We start from the raw sequence: 23138 nt of genomic DNA, 5'->3' as shown, positions 1-23138 counted from the left end.
ACAAGGTCTGGAATGTAGTAGTTGAACAGAGACTGGCAACCAGGCTACTATACAGTATTTACAGTTAGAGAACAAAGCCATGGGAATTATTCGATGAGCAATTCAGAGGTCTGTTAATTCCCCTTCACTAAATAAAGACTTTGCTATATTCCTAGCTAGTTCAGTTGATAGTTTCATCTACACATTTACACTTGTGGGAATTGGCCTATATGGATAGGACTACATTGAAATATTTCTTACAGAAGAAATATGAAATGCATAAGAATGGTAGCAACTGAAAGAGCAGTTGAAAGGGAACAGTTTGGAGATTATGGGAAAATTATTAGACCAAAATTGAGGACATAACATTTCACCTGACACAAGACTAAATCCAAACATTAGACTGTTGACTGTATGTACATTTTACATTTCCTGTACTTTTCGCCACATTTGTTGATAATGAAATCTGAAAATACTGTGGATATAAGAATATTCCTGGAAAATGTGGGGGAGGTGCAACATGAGACAAAAAATGACGGGTTTTTTTGAGAGCGTACTAACTGGTGTCTCCAAGTGGTCACACGTCTCTCTAAAGTTATTTCAATGCACTTTTGTGACTCAAAGAAGAGTCTTCAACTGAAAGATGCTTTTTTGAGCTCTCCTAGCTGTGCTGTTGAGGAACTAGAGCAAGCACACTTGTAGTTGTTTTGTTTGGAACACAGCCCTACATCCCCCCCATCACACAATTACTGCTGTTGTTTACGCAATTCAAAAAACTGCCGTTTTAAATTGCAATCTGGGTCAGGTGGGCTTCACTTGAAGCTTGTTCTATTGCCAACATGACTTGCTAAGTTATAAAATAGGATCTTACAGTGTAGGGCTTTTCACAAGGCAACTCAGGGAAACAGATCATCATTTTGGTGTGCATAGAAAGGAGTGATGAGAGCGTGAGCTTTAAAATAGAGAAACAAACATTCTGTTCAGATCAACCCAGGGTGTGACGTCATGTCATCTTGGAACTGTACATCACACATAGTGATCATAAACGTTGACACTGTATATGACATGAGTTTGATGATATGGAAATGTGAAGTGCACATTTGGACTCACGGGTGTTTGGCTTGTATGACATCAAATCAGTATTTATTATAATCCTCAAAGTCTCATCTTTCAAAATACATTGAGTCCTCTCAATTTACAGCATTTCCCTCACTCAGACAATAAAACGTTTGCAAAAGTTGCCCAGTTAGTGGGAGGGATGGGAGCAACTTATTGTCCCACGCGGTGCTCAAGTTCAGAACAGCTGTCAGTCAGAACCCATACAGCGCTGTGAAGCGCAAAGCCAGAGCTCTGACGTCATGTATAGCATGCCACTGTAAAACCACTACGTTCCAATTTAGGCGCTTACCAGTGCCCAAATCTGTAATTTTCAACCTGTCTATGCGTACAAGTGTAAAGGGTTAATGTCCATGACATAAACCCATCATTATCATCATCGGTCACATTATCACAACATATGTGATGATCATTTGGCCTTTGTGATGATAAATAACTGATCAAATGTAGTTATAGATGTATATGAGCAGATATTTATAGCTAGCTAAGTCATGCATTGGGCATAGCTCATAAGGCATCATACGTGTGCTGATAATGCATTATGAAGAGGGTATTCAGAGGAAGCGTTACCAAAAATGTTCTGACATACTGTGGAGGTTTGGTGTGAATAGCAGCAATCAGCTGGTGAGGCAAGGTGACAAGGTCACTGGATCTGAAGGAAATGTATTATTCCACTTAGCCAACTCTCTAGACGCCAGGTCAGAAGTGAACCATCAGACTTGAGAAGGTGTTTAAATGAATTGGCTTTTGTCCAAGCTTTATAATATGGCCATTTAGTTGCTCAACTTTTTATTCATAGCGTGTCCTAGGACTGTGAAAAGATCACATAGACTCCATTTCATATAGACCAAATCTATACTGTGTGTTTGTACATCACTACGGTTCATACTTCACTCATCAACGCATGTGCTATGACTGGAAAGGTTCTTTTTAATTCATTCCAGAAGGATACATGTTAAGCCAAGACATGCGTTAGTCTGACGATCTGATAACTGAACTGTAGCATACACAGTAGGGACAAATGGTTTTGAGTGACTGTTATATCAGACTGGGGAAAAGAGATGGTTTTCATGAGATGGAGAGAGATACTGTAGCTGAAAGAACTTACATCTCTGAGGACTTAAGCCATCTGCCTCCAGGCATACTACCAGAATCTGTCTCCTGAGACTAGTTCAGACTGACTCTAATAAAAACCAACTCAGCTCACTTGTTAGGACCCTACAGATACTGGAAAATACAGCTGAAATGTTGAATGTTGACGACACAGGCAAAGTTGCTGTAAATTCAAAGCTTTGGAAAACAGTAACTTTGGGCTTCAACAATAGAGTGTACCTCAGGAAAAACATGAAGAAAACCACTCGCCACAATACGGGCAGAATGTTCTTGTGAAACCAGACAAAAATGTCAAACCCGGTAGAGAAGAGAACATTCCTTTCTGTCTCCTCCCTCATTCATAAAATGTTTGCCTTTACAATAATACCCTGATGGACTGAAAAGACTTTTCATAAAGCAATTTCACAGTGTAAATGACTTACTTTTATATGATGGTGACACCCCAGGTGTTGGTAGCACCTTAATTGGGGTGGACGGGCTCACGGTAATGGCTGGAACGGAATCAATGGAATGCTATCAAACACATCAAACAAGTGGTTTTCATGTGTTTGATACCATTCCACTTAATCAATTCCAGCCATTATTATGAGCTGTCCTCCCGTCAGCAGCCTCCTGTGGGTGACACCCCTTGTCGCAAGCAAGGGCCACTTGAGGTAAAGGGTATCTGAAAGGTAGTCAGCGTTATGGACAGGATCCAAGTGATTAAAACAAACTGAAGGACAGGAGGAGAAGAGAGGAGAGGAGCGAGAGAGAAGAGGCTCACAGCGAGAGAGAGAGAGAGTAGGGGAGAGTGGAGCCATCCTACAGGCATGCCTGGGGCTGCAGGAGAAAGAGACAGATTAAAGGGCCCGTATTCCTTTTAATGCCTGGACGACTCCGGCACCGTAAAACGGCACTGTAAGTGGACAAGGTAAACATTTTAAAAAAGACTCACCTGCAAAGACATTGTGCCAGGTAAGCCAGGGGTGGTGTGTATTGGGTATGCAGGTAAGCCAGGGGTGGAGTGTATTGGGTATGCAGGTAAGCCAGGGGTGGAGTGTATTGGGTATGCAGGTAAGCCAGGGGTGGAGTGTATTGGGTATGCAGGTAAGCCAGGGGTGGAGTGTATTGGGTATGCAGGTAAGCCAGGGGTGGAGTGTATTGGGTATGCAGGTAAGACAGGGGTGGAGTGTATTGGGTATGCAGGTAAGCCAGGGGTGGAGTGTATTGGGTATGCAGGTAAGCCAGGGGTGGAGTGTATTGGGTATGCAGGTAAGCCAGGGGTGGAGTGTATTGGGTATGCAGGTAAGCCAGGGGTGGAGTGTATTGGGTATGCAGGTAAGCCAGGGGTGGAGTGTATTGGGTATGCAGGTAAGCCAGGGGTGGAGTGTATTGGGTATGCAGGTAAGCCAGGGGTGGAGTGTATTGGGTATGCAGGTAAGCCAGGGGTGGAGTGTATTGGGTATGCAGGTAAGCCAGGGGTGGAGTGTATTGGGTATGCAGGTAAGCCAGGGGTGGAGTGTATTGGGTATGCAGGTAAGCCAGGGGTGGAGTGTATTGGGTATGCAGGTAGGCTAGCGGTTGCGTATGTTGGGTATGCAGGTAGGCTAGCGGTTGCGTGTGTTGGGTATGCAGGTAGGCTAGCGGTTGCGTGTGTTGGGTATGCAGGTAGGCTAGCGGTTGCGTGTATTGGGTATGCAAGTAGGCTAGCGGTTGCGTGTGTTGGGCCAGTAAACAAAAGGTCTCTGGTTTGACTCACAGAGCCGACTAGGTGAAAAATCTGTCGATGTGCACTTAACAATAATTTCTCCTCTAAATTGCTCTGGATAAGAACATGTAAATGTAATGACGCTAATACTGATGAGAGAGCTCTGATGTTCAAAGGCAGAGAGATACGGAGGTCCAGGTTTGGTGCCTTCATAGATATACAGTTCACTTGCTATACTGTAGAATGTGTAACCTTTATTTAACTAGGCAAGTCAGTTAAGAACAAATTCTTATTTGCAAGGACGGCCTGAGATTAGAATATGTGGAATTTTGAGTTTGCCGTGTACACTTGATTTGTCAAGTTATTTACCAAGATTAGAGTTAGGATTTGGAAATGTTTATATTTTACCTGAAATAATTATGGTAATAAATACATCCTAAAATAATAAATGAATCATGACCATCAATATTATGACTCAATATCCTCACAGCAGATACAGTATAATGATTGAATATATCAATTCTTAATTATTTCCCAAAATATTAGAACCATCACATTTACAGTTCCCAAATATTGTAGATGCAGTTTGAATCCAATATTTGGATATTTGGATAATCATGAATGACTTTTCAACTGAAAATAATCTAAATAATGTTTATATCTTTCCCTTTTCAAATGTAGTATATTGTGTATATCCTATCATTGTTAACTCCTAGTATAACAAATCGAGGTTTATACTAGGAGTTAATAATTGACATTTTAGCAGTGGGGTGGCAGGTAGCCTAGAGGTTAGAGCGTTGGGCCAGTAACTGAAAGGTTGGTGGATTTCCTGCAATTCTACACATTTTGCCTTGTGGCTTCTAAAGCATTTTGCAGTTTTAAAGCAAATTTGCTGCAAATCTACACGTTGCCATGGGGCAGATAAATCATTTACCAAATTTTATAACTAATTTCATGTAATTCTACCCATTTTGCCATGGGGCGGAGAGAATATTTAGCAGTTTTACAGCACATTTTCTGAAATTCTACACATTTTGCCATAGGGTGCCATAGAGAGAAATGTTTGCAGTGGTAATTCAACCATTATTACTACAAGTTTAGATAGTTGGCCATTTTACTAATTTACAATAAGTCATTTTTTAATGCTGACATGGGCTAATTGATTGACTGTCAGTGACAGTTCACAATCAATTTTTTTGAAATTGCAACTTGTGTATTCTAGTATTCTACAGTAAGTTGAGACCCCCAAATTATTTTAAAAAATCGATATATATTTTTGTCTTTGGAAAGGTACCCACGGGCCACCAGTTGCCCATCCCTGCACTACAGTATACTAGACCTCCTCAGTAGTAAGCTTTCTTTTCTTTTCATTCTATATGCTAATACTTTTTCATTACTGGCATTCTTTTTATATACAGTTGAAGTCGGAAGTTTACATACACCTTTGTCAAATACATTTAAACTCAGTTTTTCACAATTCCTGACATTTAATCCGAGTAAGAATTCCATGTCTTAGGTCAGTTAGGATCACCACTTTATTTTAAGAATGTGAAATGTCAGAATAATAGTAGAGAGAATGATTTATTTCAGCTTTTATTTCTTTCATCACATTCCCAGTGGGTCAGACGTTTACATACACTCAATTAGTATTTGGTAGCATTGCCTTTAAATTGTTTCTCTTGGGTCAAACGTTTCAGAAAGCCTTCCACAAGCTTCCCACAATAAGTTGGGTGAATTTTGGCCCATTCCTCCTGACATAGTTAGTGTAACTGGGTCAGGTTTGTAGGCCTCCTTGCTCGCACACACTTTTTCAGTTCTGTCCACAAATGTTCTATAGGATTGCGGTCATGGCTTTGTGATGGCCACTCCAATACCTTGACTTTGTTGTCCTTAAGCCATTTTGCCACAACTTTGGAAGTATGCTTGGGGTCATTGTCCATTTGGAAGACCCATTTGCGACCAAGCTTTAACTTCCTGACTGAGATGTTGAGATGTTGCTTCTGTCATCTATTTTGCGAAGTGCACCAGTCCCTCCTGCAGCAAAGCACCCCCACAACATGATGCTGCCACCCCTGTGCTTCACGGTTGGGATGATGTTCTTTGACTTGCAAGCCTCACCCTTTTTCCTCCAAACATAATGATGGTCATTATGGCCAAACAGTTTGATTTTTGTTTCATCAGACCAGAGGACAGACCAAAAAGTCGGATCTTTGTCCCCATGTGCAGTTGCAAACCGTTGTCTGCATTATGACAGTTTTGTAGCAGTGGTTTCTTCCTTGCTGATCGTCCTTTCAAGTTATGTCGATATAGGACTCGTTTTACTGTGGATATAGATACTTTTGTACCTGTTTCCTCCAGCATCTTCACAAGGTCCTTTGCTGTTGTTCTGGGATTGATTTGCACGTTTCGCACCAAAGTACGTTCATCTCTAGGAGACAGAACGTGTCTCCTTCCTGAGCGGTATGATGGCTGCGTGGTCCCATGGTGTTTATACTTGTGTACTATTGTTTGTACAGATGAATGTGGTACCTTCAAGCGTTTGGAAATTGCTCCCAAGGATGATCCAGACCAAAAGATTCTGAGGTCTTGGCTGATTTCTTTTGATTTTCCCATGATGTCAAGCAAAAAGGCACTGAGTTTGAAGGTAGTCCTTGAAATTCATCCGTGGGCACACCTCCAATTGACTCAAATTATGTAAATCGACCTATCAGAAGCTTCTAAAGCCATGACATAATTTTCTGGAATTTTCCAAGCTGTTTAAAGGCACAGTCAACTTAGTGTATGTAAACTTCTGACCCACTGGAATTGCGATACAGTGAATTATAAGGGAAATAATCTGTCTGTAACAATTGTTGGGGGAAAAACAAAGTAGATGTCCTAACCGACTTGCCAAAACTATAGTTTGTTAACAAGAAATGTGTGGAGTGCTTTAAAAACTAGTTTTAATGACTCCAACCTAAGTGTATGTAAACTTTCGACTTCAACTGTAAATCATCCCCCCTCGTGGAAGTATTTTTATGGTAGAGGCTATTTGTAGCTGCAATTAAAATAACAATATGCATTTACTACCTTGCTCAGATTCTGACTGTTTCTGTTTTAGAGCGCCATGATTAATGCAAATACATATTGATTGAGATCATTGAGCGGTTAATTTAGCCTGATGTATTGCGACTGCCAGAGCATCTTCACTTATGCAAAGGCAGACAGGACAAGGACACAACCAGCAGAGTGTAGTTTAGTGTTGTGTAATGTAATGTAGTGTGGTGCAGTTAGTAGCTGATACAGACTCACAGTGCCACCAGGTGGTGGGAGAGGCTCACTGCAGCCAGCCTCAAAGCAGCCAGACATAGTGATGCACTATTTTTTTAATCAGAAAACAATCTGATTTTAAGCATCTACCCTATAATTACACCCCTTGCCTATCCCTAACCAGGAAATCAAGACCCATAAATTAAAATTCAATCTCTCTATCTAACTAACAAACTAGTCGTACACTGTACAATGTTTGTGTGTTCTGTTTCTATCCTGAAATCACACACCTACAGAGTTATATCTTTACCATTGTTACAACTGGTGTATACTGGTCCCGATTGACTCTCATTCATTCCATATTACGTATGTATTGTTCCCTCGTCGTTGGTTTCCAGATCAGCACACACACTGTCCTCTGAGGTATTTAATAGTGTACCCTGTGCAGCATCCCCGTTCCTGTTTTAGCCAGTCAGAGAACTTGATTAATGAAAGTAGCTAGAGCAGAGAGCAGCACAGCCCCTCACACAGCTGTTGGATGCCACCTGATGGTCTCTCTCCTTTCTTTCCTCCCCTGTATCCCTCTTACTGTATCTAATGTCCTCTTCTCCTCTCTTCTCTTTGCTCACTCACCTCCTCTTTCCTCTGTCCTCCCCCCTCCCTCCTCTCCCCTTCTCTCTACTCTCTCCTCTCTCCACCCCAGTGATAAACAAAGGCCAGTGTGTGACCAAGTACTACCGCTGGATCCAGAAGAACGGTGGGTACATCTGGATCCAGTCCAGTGCCACCATCGCCATCAATGCCAAGAATGGCAATGAAAAGAACATCATCTGGGTCAACTACGTACTCAGGTAAGGCTGGGCCCCATCTGTGAACCACCCAACACATGACAGCCAGCCAGTTCCCAAAAACAGTCTGCTTCCAAAATGGCACCCTTTTCCCTGTGTAGTACACTACTTTTGACCAGGGCCCATAGGGTACTGGTCAAAAGTAATGCACTATTCTGTATAGGAAATGGGATGCCGTTTGGGAAAGTACACATAGAGTCAGCTACACCAAGAAGCAAACACAAGCGAACACAAGATTGGTCATTCATTTTCATTAAATATGCTATTTTTATTTTTATTTTTATTTTACAGTTGAAGTCAGAAGTTTACATACACTTAGGTTGGAGTCATTAAAACTAGTTTTTAAAGCACTCCACACATTTCTTGTTAACAAACTATAGTTTTGGCAAGTCGGTTAGGACATCTACTTTGTTTTTCCCCCAACAATTGTTACAGAGAGATTATTTCCCTTATAATTCACTGTATCGCAATTCCAGTGGGTCAGAAGTTTACATACACTAAGTTGACTGTGCCTTTAAACAGCTTGGAAAATTCCAGAAAATGGCTTAATGACAACAAAGTCAAGGTATTGAAGTGGCCATCACAATGCCCTGACTGTTATGAACTTGAGTGAAGACCCAAACGCGGTTTTAACAGAAAACAGAGTTCTTTAATAAAAAACAGGAATGGCATAAATCTTCTTCCAACGTAGTCAATGGAACAAAAGAACGTAGTATAATGCAGGTTGCACCTGCCATGCATGCAGACTCAGACAGGACAGGACAAGGTGGAAGCAAACGAGACGACAGCTTGCTTCTGGCATCAAAAAACACAAACAAGAATCAGACACTGAAAGTAGCAGGAACAGAGAAAGAAATAGAGACCTAATCAGAGGGGGAAGAGAGAACAGGTGGGGAAAGAGAGAATGAGCTAGTTAGGGCAGATGTAGAACAGCTGAGGAATGAGAGACAGAGAAGGTAACCTAAAAAGACCAGCAGAGAGAGAGAATGAAGAGAAAGGACAGGAACAGACATAACAAGACATGACAGTACCCCCCCCACTCACCGAGCGCCTCCTGGCGCACTCGAGGAGGAAACCTGGCGGCAACGGAGGAAATCATCGATCAGCGAACGGTCCAGCACGTCCCGAGAGGGAACCCAACTCCTCTCCTCAGGACCGTACCCCTCCCAATCCACTAGGTACTGATGACCACGGCCCCGAGGGCGCATGTCCAAAATCTTACGAACCCTGTAGATGGGTGCGCCCTCGACAAGGATGGGGGGGGAGGGACGAGCGGGGGCGCGAAGAACGGGCTTAACACAGGAGACATGGAAGACCGGGTGAACGCGACGAAGATAGCGCGGGAGAAGAAGTCGCACTGCGACAGGATTAATGACCTGGGAAATACGGAACGGACCAATGAACCGCGGGGCCAACTTGCGAGAAGCTGTCTTAAGGGGAAGGTTCTGAGTGGAGAGCCATACTCTCTGACCGCAACAATATCTAGGACTCTTGGTCCTACGCTTATTAGCGGCCCTCACAGTCTGCGCCCTATTACGGCAAAGTGCCGACCTGACCCCCTTCCAGGTGCGCTCGCAACGCTGGACAAAAGCCTGAGCGGAGGGGACGCAGGACTCGGCGAGCTGAGATGAGAACAGCGGAGGCTGGTACCCGAGGCTACACTGAAAAGGGGATAGACCGGTAGCAGACGAGGGAAGCGAGTTGTGGGCGTACTCTGCCCAGGGAGCTGTTCTGACCAAGACGCAGGGTTACGAAAAGAAAGACTGCGTAAAATGCGACCAACAGTCTGATTGGCCCGTTCGGCTTGACCGTTAGACTGGGGATGAAAGCCGGACGAGAGACTGACGGAAGCCCCAATCAAACGGCAAAACTCCCTCCAAAATTGAGACGTGAACTGCGGGCCTCTGTCGGAAACGACGTCAGACGGAAGGCCATGAATTCGGAAAACATTCTCGATAATGATCTGAGCCGTCTCCTTAGCAGAAGGGAGCTTATCGAGAGGAATGAAATGAGCCGCCTTAGAGAATCTATCGACAACCGTAAGAATAACTGTCTTCCCCGCTGATGAAGGCAGTCCGGTGATAAAATCTAAAGCGATGTGAGACCACGGTCGAGAGGGAATGGGAAGCGGTCTGAGACGGCCGGCAGGAGGAGAGTTCCCAGATTTAGTCTGCGCGCAGACCGAACAAGCGGCGACAAATCGCGCGTCACGTTCCCGAGTGGGCCACCAGAAACGCTGGCGAATGGAAGCGAGCGTACCCCGAAGGCCGGGGTGGCCGGCTAACTTGGCAGAGTGGGCCCACTGAAGAACGGCCGGACGAGTAGGAACGGGAACGAACAGAAGGTTCCTAGGACAAGCTCGCGGCGACGGAGTGTGAGCGAGTGCTTGCTTTACCTGCCTCTCAATTCCCCAGACAGTCAACCCGACAACACGCCCCTCAGGGAGAATCCCATCGGGGTCGGTGGAGACCTCAGAAGAACTGAAGAGACGAGATAAAGCATCAGGTTTGGTGTTTTTAGAGCCCGGACGATAAGAAATAACAAACTCGAAACGAGCGAAAAACAGAGCCCAACGAGCCTGACGCGCATTAAGTCGTTTGGCTGAACGGATGTACTCAAGGTTCCTATGGTCAGTCCAAACGACAAAAGGAACGGTCGCCCCCTCCAACCACTGTCGCCATTCGCCTAGGGCTAAGCGGATGGCGAGCAGTTCGCGATTACCAACATCATAGTTACGTTCTGACGGCGATAAGCGATGAGAGAAAAACGCGCAAGGATGGACCTTGCCGTCAGAGAGAGCGCTGAGAAAGAATGGCTCCCACGCCCACCTCTGACGCGTCAACCTCAACAACAAACTGTCTAGAGATGTCAGGTGTAACAAGAATAGGTGCGGATGTAAAACGATTCTTAAGAAGATCAAAAGCTCCCTGGGCGGAAACGGACCACTTAAAGCACGTCTTAACAGAAGTAAGGGCTGTGAGAGGAGCTGCCACCTGACCGAAATTACGGATGAAACGACGGTAGAAATTAGCGAAGCCCAGAAAGCGCTGCAGCTCGACGCGTGACTTAGGAACGGGCCAATCAATGACAGCCTGGACCTTAGCGGGATCCATCTTAATGCCCTCAGCGGAAATAACGGAACCGAGAAAAGGGACAGAGGCGGCATGAAAAGTGCACTTCTCAGCCTTCACATAAAGACAGTTCTCCAAAAGGCGCTGGAGGACGCGTCGCACGTGCTGAACATGAATCGAGAGAGACGGTGAAAAAATCAGGATATCATCCATGTAAACGAAAACAAAAATGTTCAGCATGTCTCTCAGGACGTCGTTAACTAGTGCCTGAAAGACAGCTGGAGCGTTAACGAGGCCGAAAGGAAGAACCCGGTATTCAAAGTGCCCTAACGGAGTGTTAAACGCCGTCTTCCACTCGTCCCCCTCCCTGATGCGCACGAGATGGTAGGCGTTACGAAGGTCCAATTTGGTGAAAAACCTGGCTCCCTGCAGGATCTCGAAGGCTGAAGACATAAGAGGAAGCGGATAACGATTCTTAACTGTTATGTCATTCAGCCCTCGATAATCCACGCATGGGCGCAGGGACCCGTCCTTCTTCTGAACAAAAAAAGAACCCCGCGCCGGCGGGGGAGGAGGAGGAGACTATGGTACCGGCGTCGAGCGAAACCGACAAATAATCCTCGAGAGCCTTACGTTCGGGAGCCGACAGAGAGTATAATCTACCCCGGGGGAGTAGTTCCCGGAAGGAGATCAATACTACAGTCATACGACCGGTGTGGAGGGAGAGAAGTGGCCTTGGAACGACTGAACACCGTGCGCAGATCGTGATACTCCTCCGGCACCCCTGTCAAATCGCCAGGCTCCTCCTGTGAAGAAGAGACAGAGGAAACAGGAGGGATAGCAGACATTAAACAGGTTACATGACAAGAAACATTCCAGGATAGGATAGTATTACTAGACCAATTAATAGAAGGGTTATGGCGCACTAGCCAGGGATGACCCAAAACAACAGGTGTAAAAGGTGAACGAAAAATTAAAAAAGAAATGGTTTCGCTATGATTACCAGAGACAGTGAGGGTTAAAGGCAGCGTCTCACGCTGAATCTTGGGGAGAGAACTACCATCTAAAGCGAACAAGGCCCTGGGCTCCCCTAACTGTCTGAGAGGAATGTCATGTTCCCGAGCCCAGGTCTCGTCCATAAAACAGCCCTCCGCCCCAGAGTCTATCAAGGCACTGCAGGAAGCAGATGAACCGGGCCAGCGGAGATGGACCGGAAAGGTAGTGCGTGATCCAGAAGGAGAGGCCTGAGTAGTTGCGCTCACCAGTAGCCCTCCTCTTACTGATGAGCTCTGGCCTTTTACTGGACATGAGGTGACAAAATGACCAGCGGAGCCGCAGTAGAGGCAGAGGCGATTGGTGATTCTCCGTTCCCTCTCCTTGGCCGAGATGCGAATACCCCCAGCTGCATAGGCTCAGCATCCGAGCCGGCGGAGGAGGGTGGCAGTGATGCGGCAGGTGGCAGTGATGTGGAGAGGGGAGCAACGGAGAACGTGAGCTCCTTTCCACGAGCTCGGCGACGAAGATCAAACCGTCGCTCTATGCGAATAGCGAGAGCTATTAAGGAGTCCAGACTGGAAGGAACCTCCCGGGAGAGGATCTCATCCTTAACCTCGACGTGGAGACCCTCCAGAAAACGAGCGAGCAAAGCCGGCTCGTTCCAGTCACTAGAGGCAGCGAGAGTGCGAAACTCAATAGAATAATCCGTTATGGATCTATTCCCCTGACATAGGGAAGACAGGGCCCTGGAAGCCTCCTCGCCAAAAACAGAACGGTCAAAAACCCGTATCATCTCCTCCTTAAAGTCCTGATACTGGTTAATACACTCAGCCCTCGCCTCCCAGACTGCCGTGCCCCACTCACGCGCCCGTCCGGTAAGGAGAGAAATGACGTAGGCGATGCGGGCTGCGCTCCTGGAGTAAGTGTTGGGCTGGAGAGAGAACACCACATCACACTGAGTGAGGAATGAGCGGCACTCAGTGGGCTCCCCAGAGTAACACGGCGGGTTGTTGATCCTGGGCTCCGGAGACTCGGAAACCCTGGAAGTGGGCGGTGGATCGAGGTGGAGTTGGTGAACCCGTCTTGTGAGGTCGGAGACTTGGACGGCCAGGGTCTCAACGGCATGTTGAGCAGCAGACAATTCCTCCTCGTGTCTGCCTAGCATCGCTCCCTGGATCTCGACGGCGGAGTGAAAAGGGTCCGGAGCCGCTGGGTCCATTCTTGGTCTGATTCTTCTGTTATGAACTTGAGTGAAGACCCAAACGCGGTTTTAACAGAAAACAGAGTTCTTTAATAAAAAACAGGAATGGCATAAATCTTCTTCCAACGTAGTCAATGGAACAAAAGAACGTAGTATAATGCAGGTTGCACCTGCCATGCATGCAGACTCAGACAGGACAGGACAAGGTGGAAGCAAACGAGACGACAGCTTGCTTCTGGCATCAAAAAACACAAACAAGAATCAGACACTGAAAGTAGCAGGAACAGAGAAAGAAATAGAGACCTAATCAGAGGGGGAAGAGAGAACAGGTGGGGAAAGAGAGAATGAGCTAGTTAGGGCAGATGTAGAACAGCTGAGGAATGAGAGACAGAGAAGGTAACCTAAAAAGACCAGCAGAGAGAGAGAATGAAGAGAAAGGACAGGAACAGACATAACAAGACATGACACTGACCTCAATTCTGTAGAAAATTTGTGGGCAGAACTGAAAACGTATGCGAGCAAGGAGGCCTATAAACCTGACTTGGTTACACGAGCTATGTCAGGAGGAATGGGCCAAAATTCACCCAACTTATTGTGGGAAGCTTGTGGAAACGTTTGACCCAAGTGAAGCAATTTAAAGGCAATGATACCAAATACTAATTGAGTGTATGAAAACTTCTGACCCACAGGGAATGTGATGAAAGAAATAAAAGCTGAAATAAATCATTCTCTCTCCTATTGTCCTGACATTTCACATTCTTAAAATAAAGTGGTTATCCTAACTGACCTAAGACATGAAATTCTGACTACGATTAAATGTCAGGAATGGTGAAAAACTGAGTTTAAATGTATTTGTGTCACGGCCTGGTCTTAGTATTTTGTGTTTTCTTTATCTATTTGGTCAGGCCAGGGTGTGACATGGGTTTTTGTATGTGGTGTGTTTTGTCTTGGGGTTTTTCATAGGTATTGGGATTGTAGCTTAGTGGGGTGTTCTAGATTAGTCTATGGCTGTCTGAAGTGGTTCTCAATCAGAGGCAGGTGTTTATCGTTGTCTCTGATTGGGAACCATATTTAGGCAGCCATATTCTTTTGAGTGTTTCGTGGGTGATTGTCCTTTTCCTGTCCTTATGTCTGTTGTGTACTGGTTTGCACCAGTATTAGGCTGTTTTGGTTTTCGTTACGTTTATTGTTTTGTAGTGTTTGTGTTTAGTGTGTTTTTTTTCATTAAACATGAATCTCAATAGCCACGCCGCATTTTGGTCCGACTCTCCTTCACCTATAGAAAGCCGTAACAATTTGGCTAAGGTGTATGTAAACTTCCGACTTTCAACGGTATCTGACAGTATTCGTTTGCTATAAGGCACTGTTAATGAAATGTGTTTTTGCCATTGGCACCATTGAATTGATCATTGTAGAATTATCTCTGCATCCTAAAGTGATTGAGATGTTATTGTAATTTTAGATCCAGACACACACACACACACACACACACAAGCTGTTTTTCCAAGGATTTACTAAATATTGAATTTAGCTGCCAGCACAAGAAGGAACCCTTCTCTCATCAACTGTAATAGATATATCTTCTCAATATCCTTCCAAATTTCTCCTCACCTCTGCCGACCCATAGAGCAGCTGTGAGAGCCAAAGAGTTAGGAGCTTTGCTTTAGGGACAGCTGGATCAATCAGAACACTAGGAGAATGTCAAATGCTGTGTTCTCTGCAATCCCTGGCAGCGATATGCTCTAAATGATTATCTTTTGGCAAAGAAAGTGAGCATGGTTACATGCACACAATAATGCGATTATTGTGGATAGTCAGATGAATATAGTAGTGGCACTGATAAATGCAGAAAATTGCCAAGCAAAATAAACATTCTACCACAGTGAACATGTTATTTTTAGGAAGCATGTTTGTTTCTGAGTTCAGACATATAAAGTTTGTATGTGAAAACGACTTGTAAGACGCATACATTGTTGTTCCGAACTTCACTCGCGCTAAAGAGGGGACATGTACAGATCAAATACACCGCTGTGCAGATCAAATACACCGCTGTGCAGATCAAATACACCGCTGGAATGATGGTTAAGGTGTTTACATGTCTTAATAATTCAACAGATTGTTCAGAAAAGCAGGTGTTTTAATCGGCGTATGCTTAATTCAATTTTGACCTTACGCCAATTAAGATTTTACCTTTATTTAACTAGGCAAGTCAGTTACGAACAAATTCTTATTTTCAATGACAGCCTAGGAACAGTGGGTTAACTGCCCTGTTCAGGGTCAGAACGATAGAATGTATACCTTGTCAGCTCAAGGATTCGATCTTGCAACCTTTACAGTTTTGAGTTCAACGCTCTAACCACTAGGCTACCAACCACCGAGTTAAATTAAGTGTTTACATGACTATTGCATAATCTGCCAAATGCCATAATCCATTTAATATCTAATTATTAGTGTGTATTTCAACACACTCACTGACTTTCTCTTCCTCTGGTTGTCTCTATTGTCTTTTCCTGCAGTTTTCCAGATTATAAATACCTCTGTGTTGTCTGTTCCTGCATTAATCCAGATTATAAAGATCTATGTGTTGTCTGTTCCTGCAGTAATCCAGATTATAACGACCTATGTGTTGTCTGTTCCTGCATTAATCCAGATTATAAAGACCTATGTGTTGTCTGTTCCTGCATTAATCCAGATTATAAAGACCTATGTGTTGTCTGTTCCTGCATTAATCCAGATTATAAAGACCTATGTGTTGTCTGTTCCTGCAGTAATCAAGATTATAAAGATCTCTGTGTTGTCTGTTCCTGCATTAATCCAGATTATAAAGATCTCTGTGTTGTCTGTTCCTGCAGTAATCCAGATTATAACGACCTATGTGTTGTCTGTTCCTGCATTAATCCAGATTATAACGACCTATGTGTTGTCTGTTCCTGCAGTAATCAAGATTATAAAGATCTCTGTGTTGTCTGTTCCTGCATTAATCCAGATTATAAAGATCTCTGTGTTGTCTGTTCCTGCAGTAATCCAGATTATAACGACCTATGTGTTGTCTGTTCCTGCAGTAATCAAGATTATAAAGATCTCTGTGTTGTCTGTTCCTGCATTAATCCAGATTATAAAGACCTCTGTGTTGTCTGTTCCTGCATTAATCCAGATTATAAAGATCTCTGTGTTGTCTGTTCCTGCAGTAATCCAGATTATAAAGACCTCTGTGTTGTCTGTTCCTGCATTAATCCAGATTATAAAGATCTCTGTGTTGTCTGTTCCTGCAGTAATCCAGATTATAAAGACCTATGTGTTGTCTGTTCCTGCATTAATCCAGATTATAAAGATCTCTGTGTTGTCTGTTCCTGCATTAATCCAGATTATAAAGACCTATGTGTTGTCTGTTCCTGCATTAATCCAGATTATAACGACCTATGTGTTGTCTGTTCCTGCAGTAATCAAGATTATAAAGATCTCTGTGTTGTCTGTTCCTGCATTAATCCAGATTATAAAGATCTCTGTGTTGTCTGTTCCTGCCAGTAATCCAGATTATAAAGACCTCTGTGTTGTCTGTTCCTGCATTAATCCAGATTATAAAGATCTCTGTGTTGTCTGTTCCTGCAGTAATCAAGATTATAAAGATCTCTGTGTTGTCTGTTCCTGCAGTAATCAAGATTATAAAGACCTCTGTGTTTTCTGTTCCTGCATTAATCCAGATTATAAAGACCTCTGTGTTGTCTGTTCCTGCAGTAATCCAGATTATAAAGACCTCTGTGTTGTCTGTTCCTGCATTAATCCAGATTATAAAGATCTCTGTGTTGTCTGTTCCTGCAGTAATCAAGATTATAAAGACCTCTGTGTTTTCTGTTCCTGCAGTAATCCAGATTATAAAGGCTTTTGGTTGTCTCTATTGTCTGTTCCTTCAGTAATCCAGAGTACAAGGACACACCCATGGACATCGCCCAGCTACCCAACCTTCCAGAGAAAGCCTCAGAGTCTTCAGAGACATCCGACTCTGAGTCCGAGTCCAAGGACAACTCTGGTATGGTACCATCAATCAATCAATAAATCATTATAAGGGTATTGATAAAACCCTTTTTACATCAACAGCTGTCACAAAGCTCTTTACAGTATAACCTGGCCTAAACTCCCTAAGAGAAAGCATACCTTGTATTATACTGTGGCCATCCATGGAGAAAGAGGAGAAAAGCCCTCATCATTAGTTTGAGGACAATTTTGAATCAAACATATTCAATGGAGTACCGCCAAGGGGGCAGGAGGGGAGAGGATGATTTTGGATGACAGTCTGAGGAAAGAGCCAGCATATTGGCCATTGGCACTAGGCCTCCCTCAGTGCCCCCTATGCCAGCGGGCATGGTGAGGGTTGTGGCCCAGGCCAGCTGCTGCTGGGTAGAGTTGTCCTCCTCACTCTGACAGTACGGTTGGAGAGCACCACTGCTTCAGTATCCAGGGAATGATCGGTGCCAAGCCAACACACCAGGCACCAGACAGACAGACGTTATTATAACTGCAGTAGAACACAGTGGTGGAGTAAATAAGTCAATTATTGTAATTGAGGCGTAAAGGGAATATTCCATATACTGTATCTCTTTATAGCAAAATACTGAACATTAAAAAGATCTTAATGAAGGGCATGAAAGATTATTTCATTTGTAGTGGTTATTTTGGACAGATATGTATACAGTATACATGGATTTTTTTGAGTGCTGTTGAAGTCTGTATACTAAATGGAACCTTTCTCTCAGACGACAACGAGAACTCCAAGTGGGACAGGAAGGGGAACCAGACTGAGAACACAGAGGACCCGGAAACAGACAGTAAAAAGCAGCAGCAGGGCCAGTCGTCCTCAGAGCAGGAGATGAGGCGTCAGGAGGAGGGAGACAGCTCCTCCAACCCAGAGAGCCAGGAGAGCGAGGACGATCTGGAGCCCAGCGACTGTGAGGTGGAGACCAAGGAGGGCAGACTGGGCCGGCTGAAGGACCTGCACATCAAGGTGGAGCACTACGGAGATGGAAACGGAGGAGTGGAGCTGCACGGCTCACCTTCCTCCTCTGAAGAAGAGGAAGATGATGATGACGATGAGGAAGATGACGACAGCTTTAAAGCCTGTGACAGCGCCACCGAGACTCTCGCCACCCCCGCTGCCAGTAAGCAGCAGAAGCGTAAGAAGAGGAGGAAAAAGCAGAAATGGGACGGTAGTCGTCCTAAACGTATGTGCCTCTCCTCTGACACCCCCAGCTCTAACACCTTTCTTGGGGCTGTCCCCCTCCTGCCGACCCCCTCCCCTGCCAGTGCCTCTGTGCTCAAGATCAAAACGGAAATGTCCGAGCCCATCAACTTCGACAATGACAGCATCATCTGGAACTACCCACCCAACAGAGAGATCTCCAGGAACGAGTCTCCCTACAGCATGACGAAGCCCGTCCCAGCCCACGATACCTTCCCCTCCCCACAGCCTGGTAGTCTGCAGGTCTCCATCCCAGATTCAGTGCTCACTCCCCCAGGAACAGAGGGGGGCAGTGGGGGCGCAGGTACCAGGAAGGGCGTACCCCCCTCCTTCAGCGGTTATAGCAGCGCCCCCTCCTCGGCCTCCAGCGCCGCCAGCCTGGCCCCTCCCTCTGGCTCTGGGTCCACCTCCGACCCCCTGTCCCCGCCCCTCTCGGCCTCGCCGCGCGACAACCAGCAATGTCAGAGCACCCCCACCACGTCCGGCTCCTCCCTGCTGTACACCAGCGACCTGGAGGCCCTGCAGAGGCTGCAGGCCGGGAACGTGGCGCTTCCACTGGTCCAACGGGTCACCGGCACCCTCGCCACGACCAGCACTGCTGCCTCACGGGTCTACACCACTGGCACCATCCGCTACGCCCCCGCCGACGTCACTCTGGCCATGCAGGCAGGCGCCAACCTGCTGCCCAACAATGTGGCCCACGCTATGAACTTTGTGGATGTCAACGGTAGCCCCAGCTTTGGCATCGACCCCAAGACACCCATGGAGATGCTGTATCATCATGTCCACCGGCTCAACATGGCTGGCCCTTTTGGGGGTACCATGTCCGGCGCCAGTCTCACCCAGATGCCAGCAGCCAATGTATTCACCACGGCAGAGGGACTGTTCTCTACTCTTCCATTTCCTGTCTACAGTAACGGGATACACACCACACAAACTCTGGAGCGCAAAGAAGATTAGAGCAAAACACCAAGACCATATTACTGTGTTCAACTGTCAAAGACTCTTTGAGGCATAAGACTGTGTTTCAAGTGGAAAATAAATATATTCTAGCATTTTGAATTTGAGCAATTGAGCTTGTGTACTAGAAATGAATGGCTCCTTGTCTTTCTATCCTTTTCTCTCTATTGACCTCCATTCTATCAATCATCCACTTCTTGCTCCTCAGTACTATTAATTAGATTTTCTCTGATCAAACTCAACTGACTATTGTTTATTGTAAAGAATTCATTTTGCTTACAGAGAATTCATATTACCGTTGGTCTCCTACTGGACTCTGGGGTAAACTACTTTTTATTTGAGTTGATTATGTTGCATCTTTATGAAGATGTCTAGAGTATTTAAGGAGTGATGGTGGAAGATGTGTTTCTATGGAAAGAAACCCTTGGATGGTTTTGCTTCATATCTTGATGTGATCAAGGTTGACTATGACAAAAGGATGTTACTCTGTTTGACATTGTCATAGAAATAACCTTAAGGAATACGTTTTAAGGTTAGATCATAATAAGGGTGTAGTAGTTTATTTTATAATTCATTTTGTTTATTTTTTATAGAACAGATTTAACTTGCAAATCAAGCATTAAAAAGCAATTTTAGCAGGGCATTTGCCTGTGAATAGAATGTTATACATCCCAGGACTTTGGAACAAGTACAGGTCGGTGTGGGATACAAGTATTCCCCCGGTTCCATTTCCTCGGTTATGTCTCAAATGGCACCCTGTTCCCTATTTATTGCATTACTTTTGACCAGGACCCATAGGGCTCTGGTCAAAAGCAGTGCACTACTTAGGGAATAGGATGCCATTTGGAATGCACTCATCCTCTGCAGATCCATGGTGCTACTGTTCCATCAAGTTACTACCCTCCTTCAGCGGGCTGATGTAGGTTCTTCTGTTCCACAGCTCTCTCACAGAGATGAGTGACTGAGTGACAGCTGGGGAGAGTCAAACTTCTAATCAACATAGTTTTGTGTTCATTACTACTCCCTTCAGTCAAGTTCAAGGGCTCAATCAGATTGGGCCTGAAGGATAGAATATACCTATATGGAGCAGGTTGATTTTGTTTGTATTTTTTGAAAACTAGATCACTTTCTAGTCTCAGTGTAACAGAGGCTAATTTGAATCATTAACTTGAAAAATGAATGTTTAACTTTGACTGGCTTCTGTCGGTTGTTTTTTCTACTCTACCCTTCCTCTTTCTTTTACATCCTAAACCTCACTACTATCAACGTCAGTCTCCCAAATCCGTTCTTCCATCAGCCATTTGTCCGATTCCTGAAATCACATATCTGAAAGAGACATGCGTTTCAATCAAAACGAATATGTTTTTGGAAAAATCACATTCCCTAATTTTTTCTCTGTTGCCAAAAAAGTTATCTCACAGTTTGGTGTTAAGAACACTGTGATTACTGTTTAAAAAAATTGTAATAAAATGGAAAAACTGTCACTTCATCTTTTGACAGCCGTCCATCAAGTAATCTATTACTAAGCGTGATAACCGTAAACGTGTACAATGTGTAAGTGTCACTGGCTGTCCGTCTCCATAGCGATTTCAGTGTGTGTTACTATATGCAGTGTTACTGAGCTGATGTAGCTGTTTTGTCCTTTGTCTTCTCTGTGCTTTATCTGTAGTCTGGGGTTGGACAGGGAATGTGTGTAACCCTCTCCTTCTCCTCTGCAGTCTTAGTGGACCCGTGGAGGTTAGTGGATTTCGTGTGGTGGCCTTCCAATGTAGCGTCACCTTTTGCTGCTTCCTTCTGTCTGTATTTCTTTCTGTTTCTGCTGTTGCTTTGCTGTTGTATAGTCTACAGACCTCTCTTTCTCTCAGAGATAAAAGACTCTTAACTAGCTCAAAGGTTTAAGGAGCCATTTTTTGCCATTGAGGAATTCTGGGTTTACAGTTTCCAGCTTGCATTTACCTACCCTATGAAAAATTACGACAAAAAGCTAAAGTAGCATTTAGATGTATCTTCTAGACTGGAACCATAAAAGCCTCAGTTGTGAAACATTCCCAGAGTCCCTTGTGCTTCTTGTATGCATTGGGTGTATTTCATTGGTTTCCACCAAACCTGTTGACTTCAAGGACCATGCAACTCACAGGACAAAAAGATGATGGTAGTATTTCAGGACAATAAACAATTTTAAAGATTTCTACAGAAATTAAAATAAAAAATATTTCGCACTATAAATCTATTTTTATAGATGTTTTGGAAATGCATGTTTACTAAGTGGATTGTTAGTTTACTTGATTTCATTCGGTCCAGCAGCTTTGTCTCAACGTTCAGTGTTTTTTAGTCTGTCCAACAAAGGGAGGGGGAGCCTTTGTCTTTTGAACTGAATCAGGCTACTCCCCTACATCAGGAAACAGTGTCTGTAGTTTCTGTGTAGATGTGTTGTTAAATCCAGGTCATGAAATAAATGTTAAAAAAAATAATAAAAAATTAACGTTTGGGGTTGGTTGATTGGTGGAATGGTTGCAGGGGAGCTTGGTGTCATCACTTGAGATTGATTCTATCCTAGATGTTAGTGTTTTCTAAGACGTAGCGAAGCGGGATGAGACTGTCGGGTCGGGGGCACAGCTCACTTAAAACAGACACTGTGGACGGACCAGGAAATACACCCATATGTTACAACAGAACAGCAGGATGAGCTGTTTTCATGTCTCTGTGTTGTGTCAAAATGAATTGCTGTTGATTTAAACTTAAACTAATCTCAGCTACTGTCAGATACATAGTGTTTAAAGTTTAAATATGAAAAATGACTTCATTACCTGTGAAGACTGTGTCTGTGTTTTTAACAATTTCTTGTACAATTATACAGATTATTTTAAGAGAAACCAAGTAGATGAATACTACAGGAGAAGGGGATTCTCTTAGTATCAATGTTAACAGTGTTATAAATTCTAAATACAAACAAATTAAAATATTAAAAAGAGAACTATGGTACATTTATTATTTTATTTGTTTTATTTTTTATTTTTGAAGAAAAACAACAACTAACTGAAGCTAACTTTGTGCCTGGCTTATTTTGTATATATTTTTTTTAAACATTTTTATTTCCATTTTTTAATAATGCTGCAATTTCAGAAATGTACATACTTCATTTTACAACAGGGTTATTTTATACTTTTGTAGGTTTCCATTTGTTCAAATAAACCTGTCATCATCATCCATGGTTGTTTTCTGTCTGTAACACTTTTTTTTTACCATCTAACAGGTGCCATATTCATAATAAACTTCTCAAAGATTTGTTAATATCTGGCATCATTTATTTTACGTTCATGTCAATGAATGCCCCACACCTCAGTAAGCTGCCTCAGTTTTCTTTCTTTCTGCCTTTCTTTTCTGATCTTGCTTGAAAAAAGTGATACTGGTCTAATGCTTTTCCTAGTTGGAATCTGTGTACATTGCTGGGACATCCATTCAGGTACTGTATGTTCACACTTAACAATCCTGCCATAATGGTAGCTATGTTAGACCACAGTCTGGGTTCATTCCCCTCCAATCAGAATACTTTGGTCATTATTTAATGTAGTCTGATTGGTCACATCATTAATCATAGGGCAGCTAGTACTGGTTGTTACAGTACAGTGATTTAACTCACATTGTCACTTAGATAAAAGCACACACAGTATTATGTTAGCTCACC

General features: G+C 43.9%; 1 protein-coding gene across 1 annotated transcript in view; it reads left to right on the top strand.

Annotated features, from left to right (window-relative positions):
• Nucleotides 1-22738, top strand: part of LOC135527157 (neuronal PAS domain-containing protein 3-like) — a 435357-nt gene extending 412619 nt beyond the window's left edge. The window contains exons 10-12 of the mRNA XM_064955797.1: nt 7848-7995; nt 17172-17287; nt 18012-22738. Coding sequence (XP_064811869.1) covers nt 7848-7995; nt 17172-17287; nt 18012-19453 — 1706 coding nt within the window. The 3' untranslated portion in view covers nt 19454-22738. The remainder of the gene's footprint in view (nt 1-7847; nt 7996-17171; nt 17288-18011) is intronic.
• Nucleotides 22739-23138: the final 400 nt, after the last annotated feature.

The sequence above is a fragment of the Oncorhynchus masou genome, chromosome 32 (genome assembly GCF_036934945.1).
Source record: "Oncorhynchus masou masou isolate Uvic2021 chromosome 32, UVic_Omas_1.1, whole genome shotgun sequence".
NCBI lineage: Eukaryota > Metazoa > Chordata > Actinopteri > Salmoniformes > Salmonidae > Oncorhynchus > Oncorhynchus masou.
Note: the sequence above shows the minus strand (reverse complement) of the source record. Positions and strands in the feature narration are given on the sequence as shown.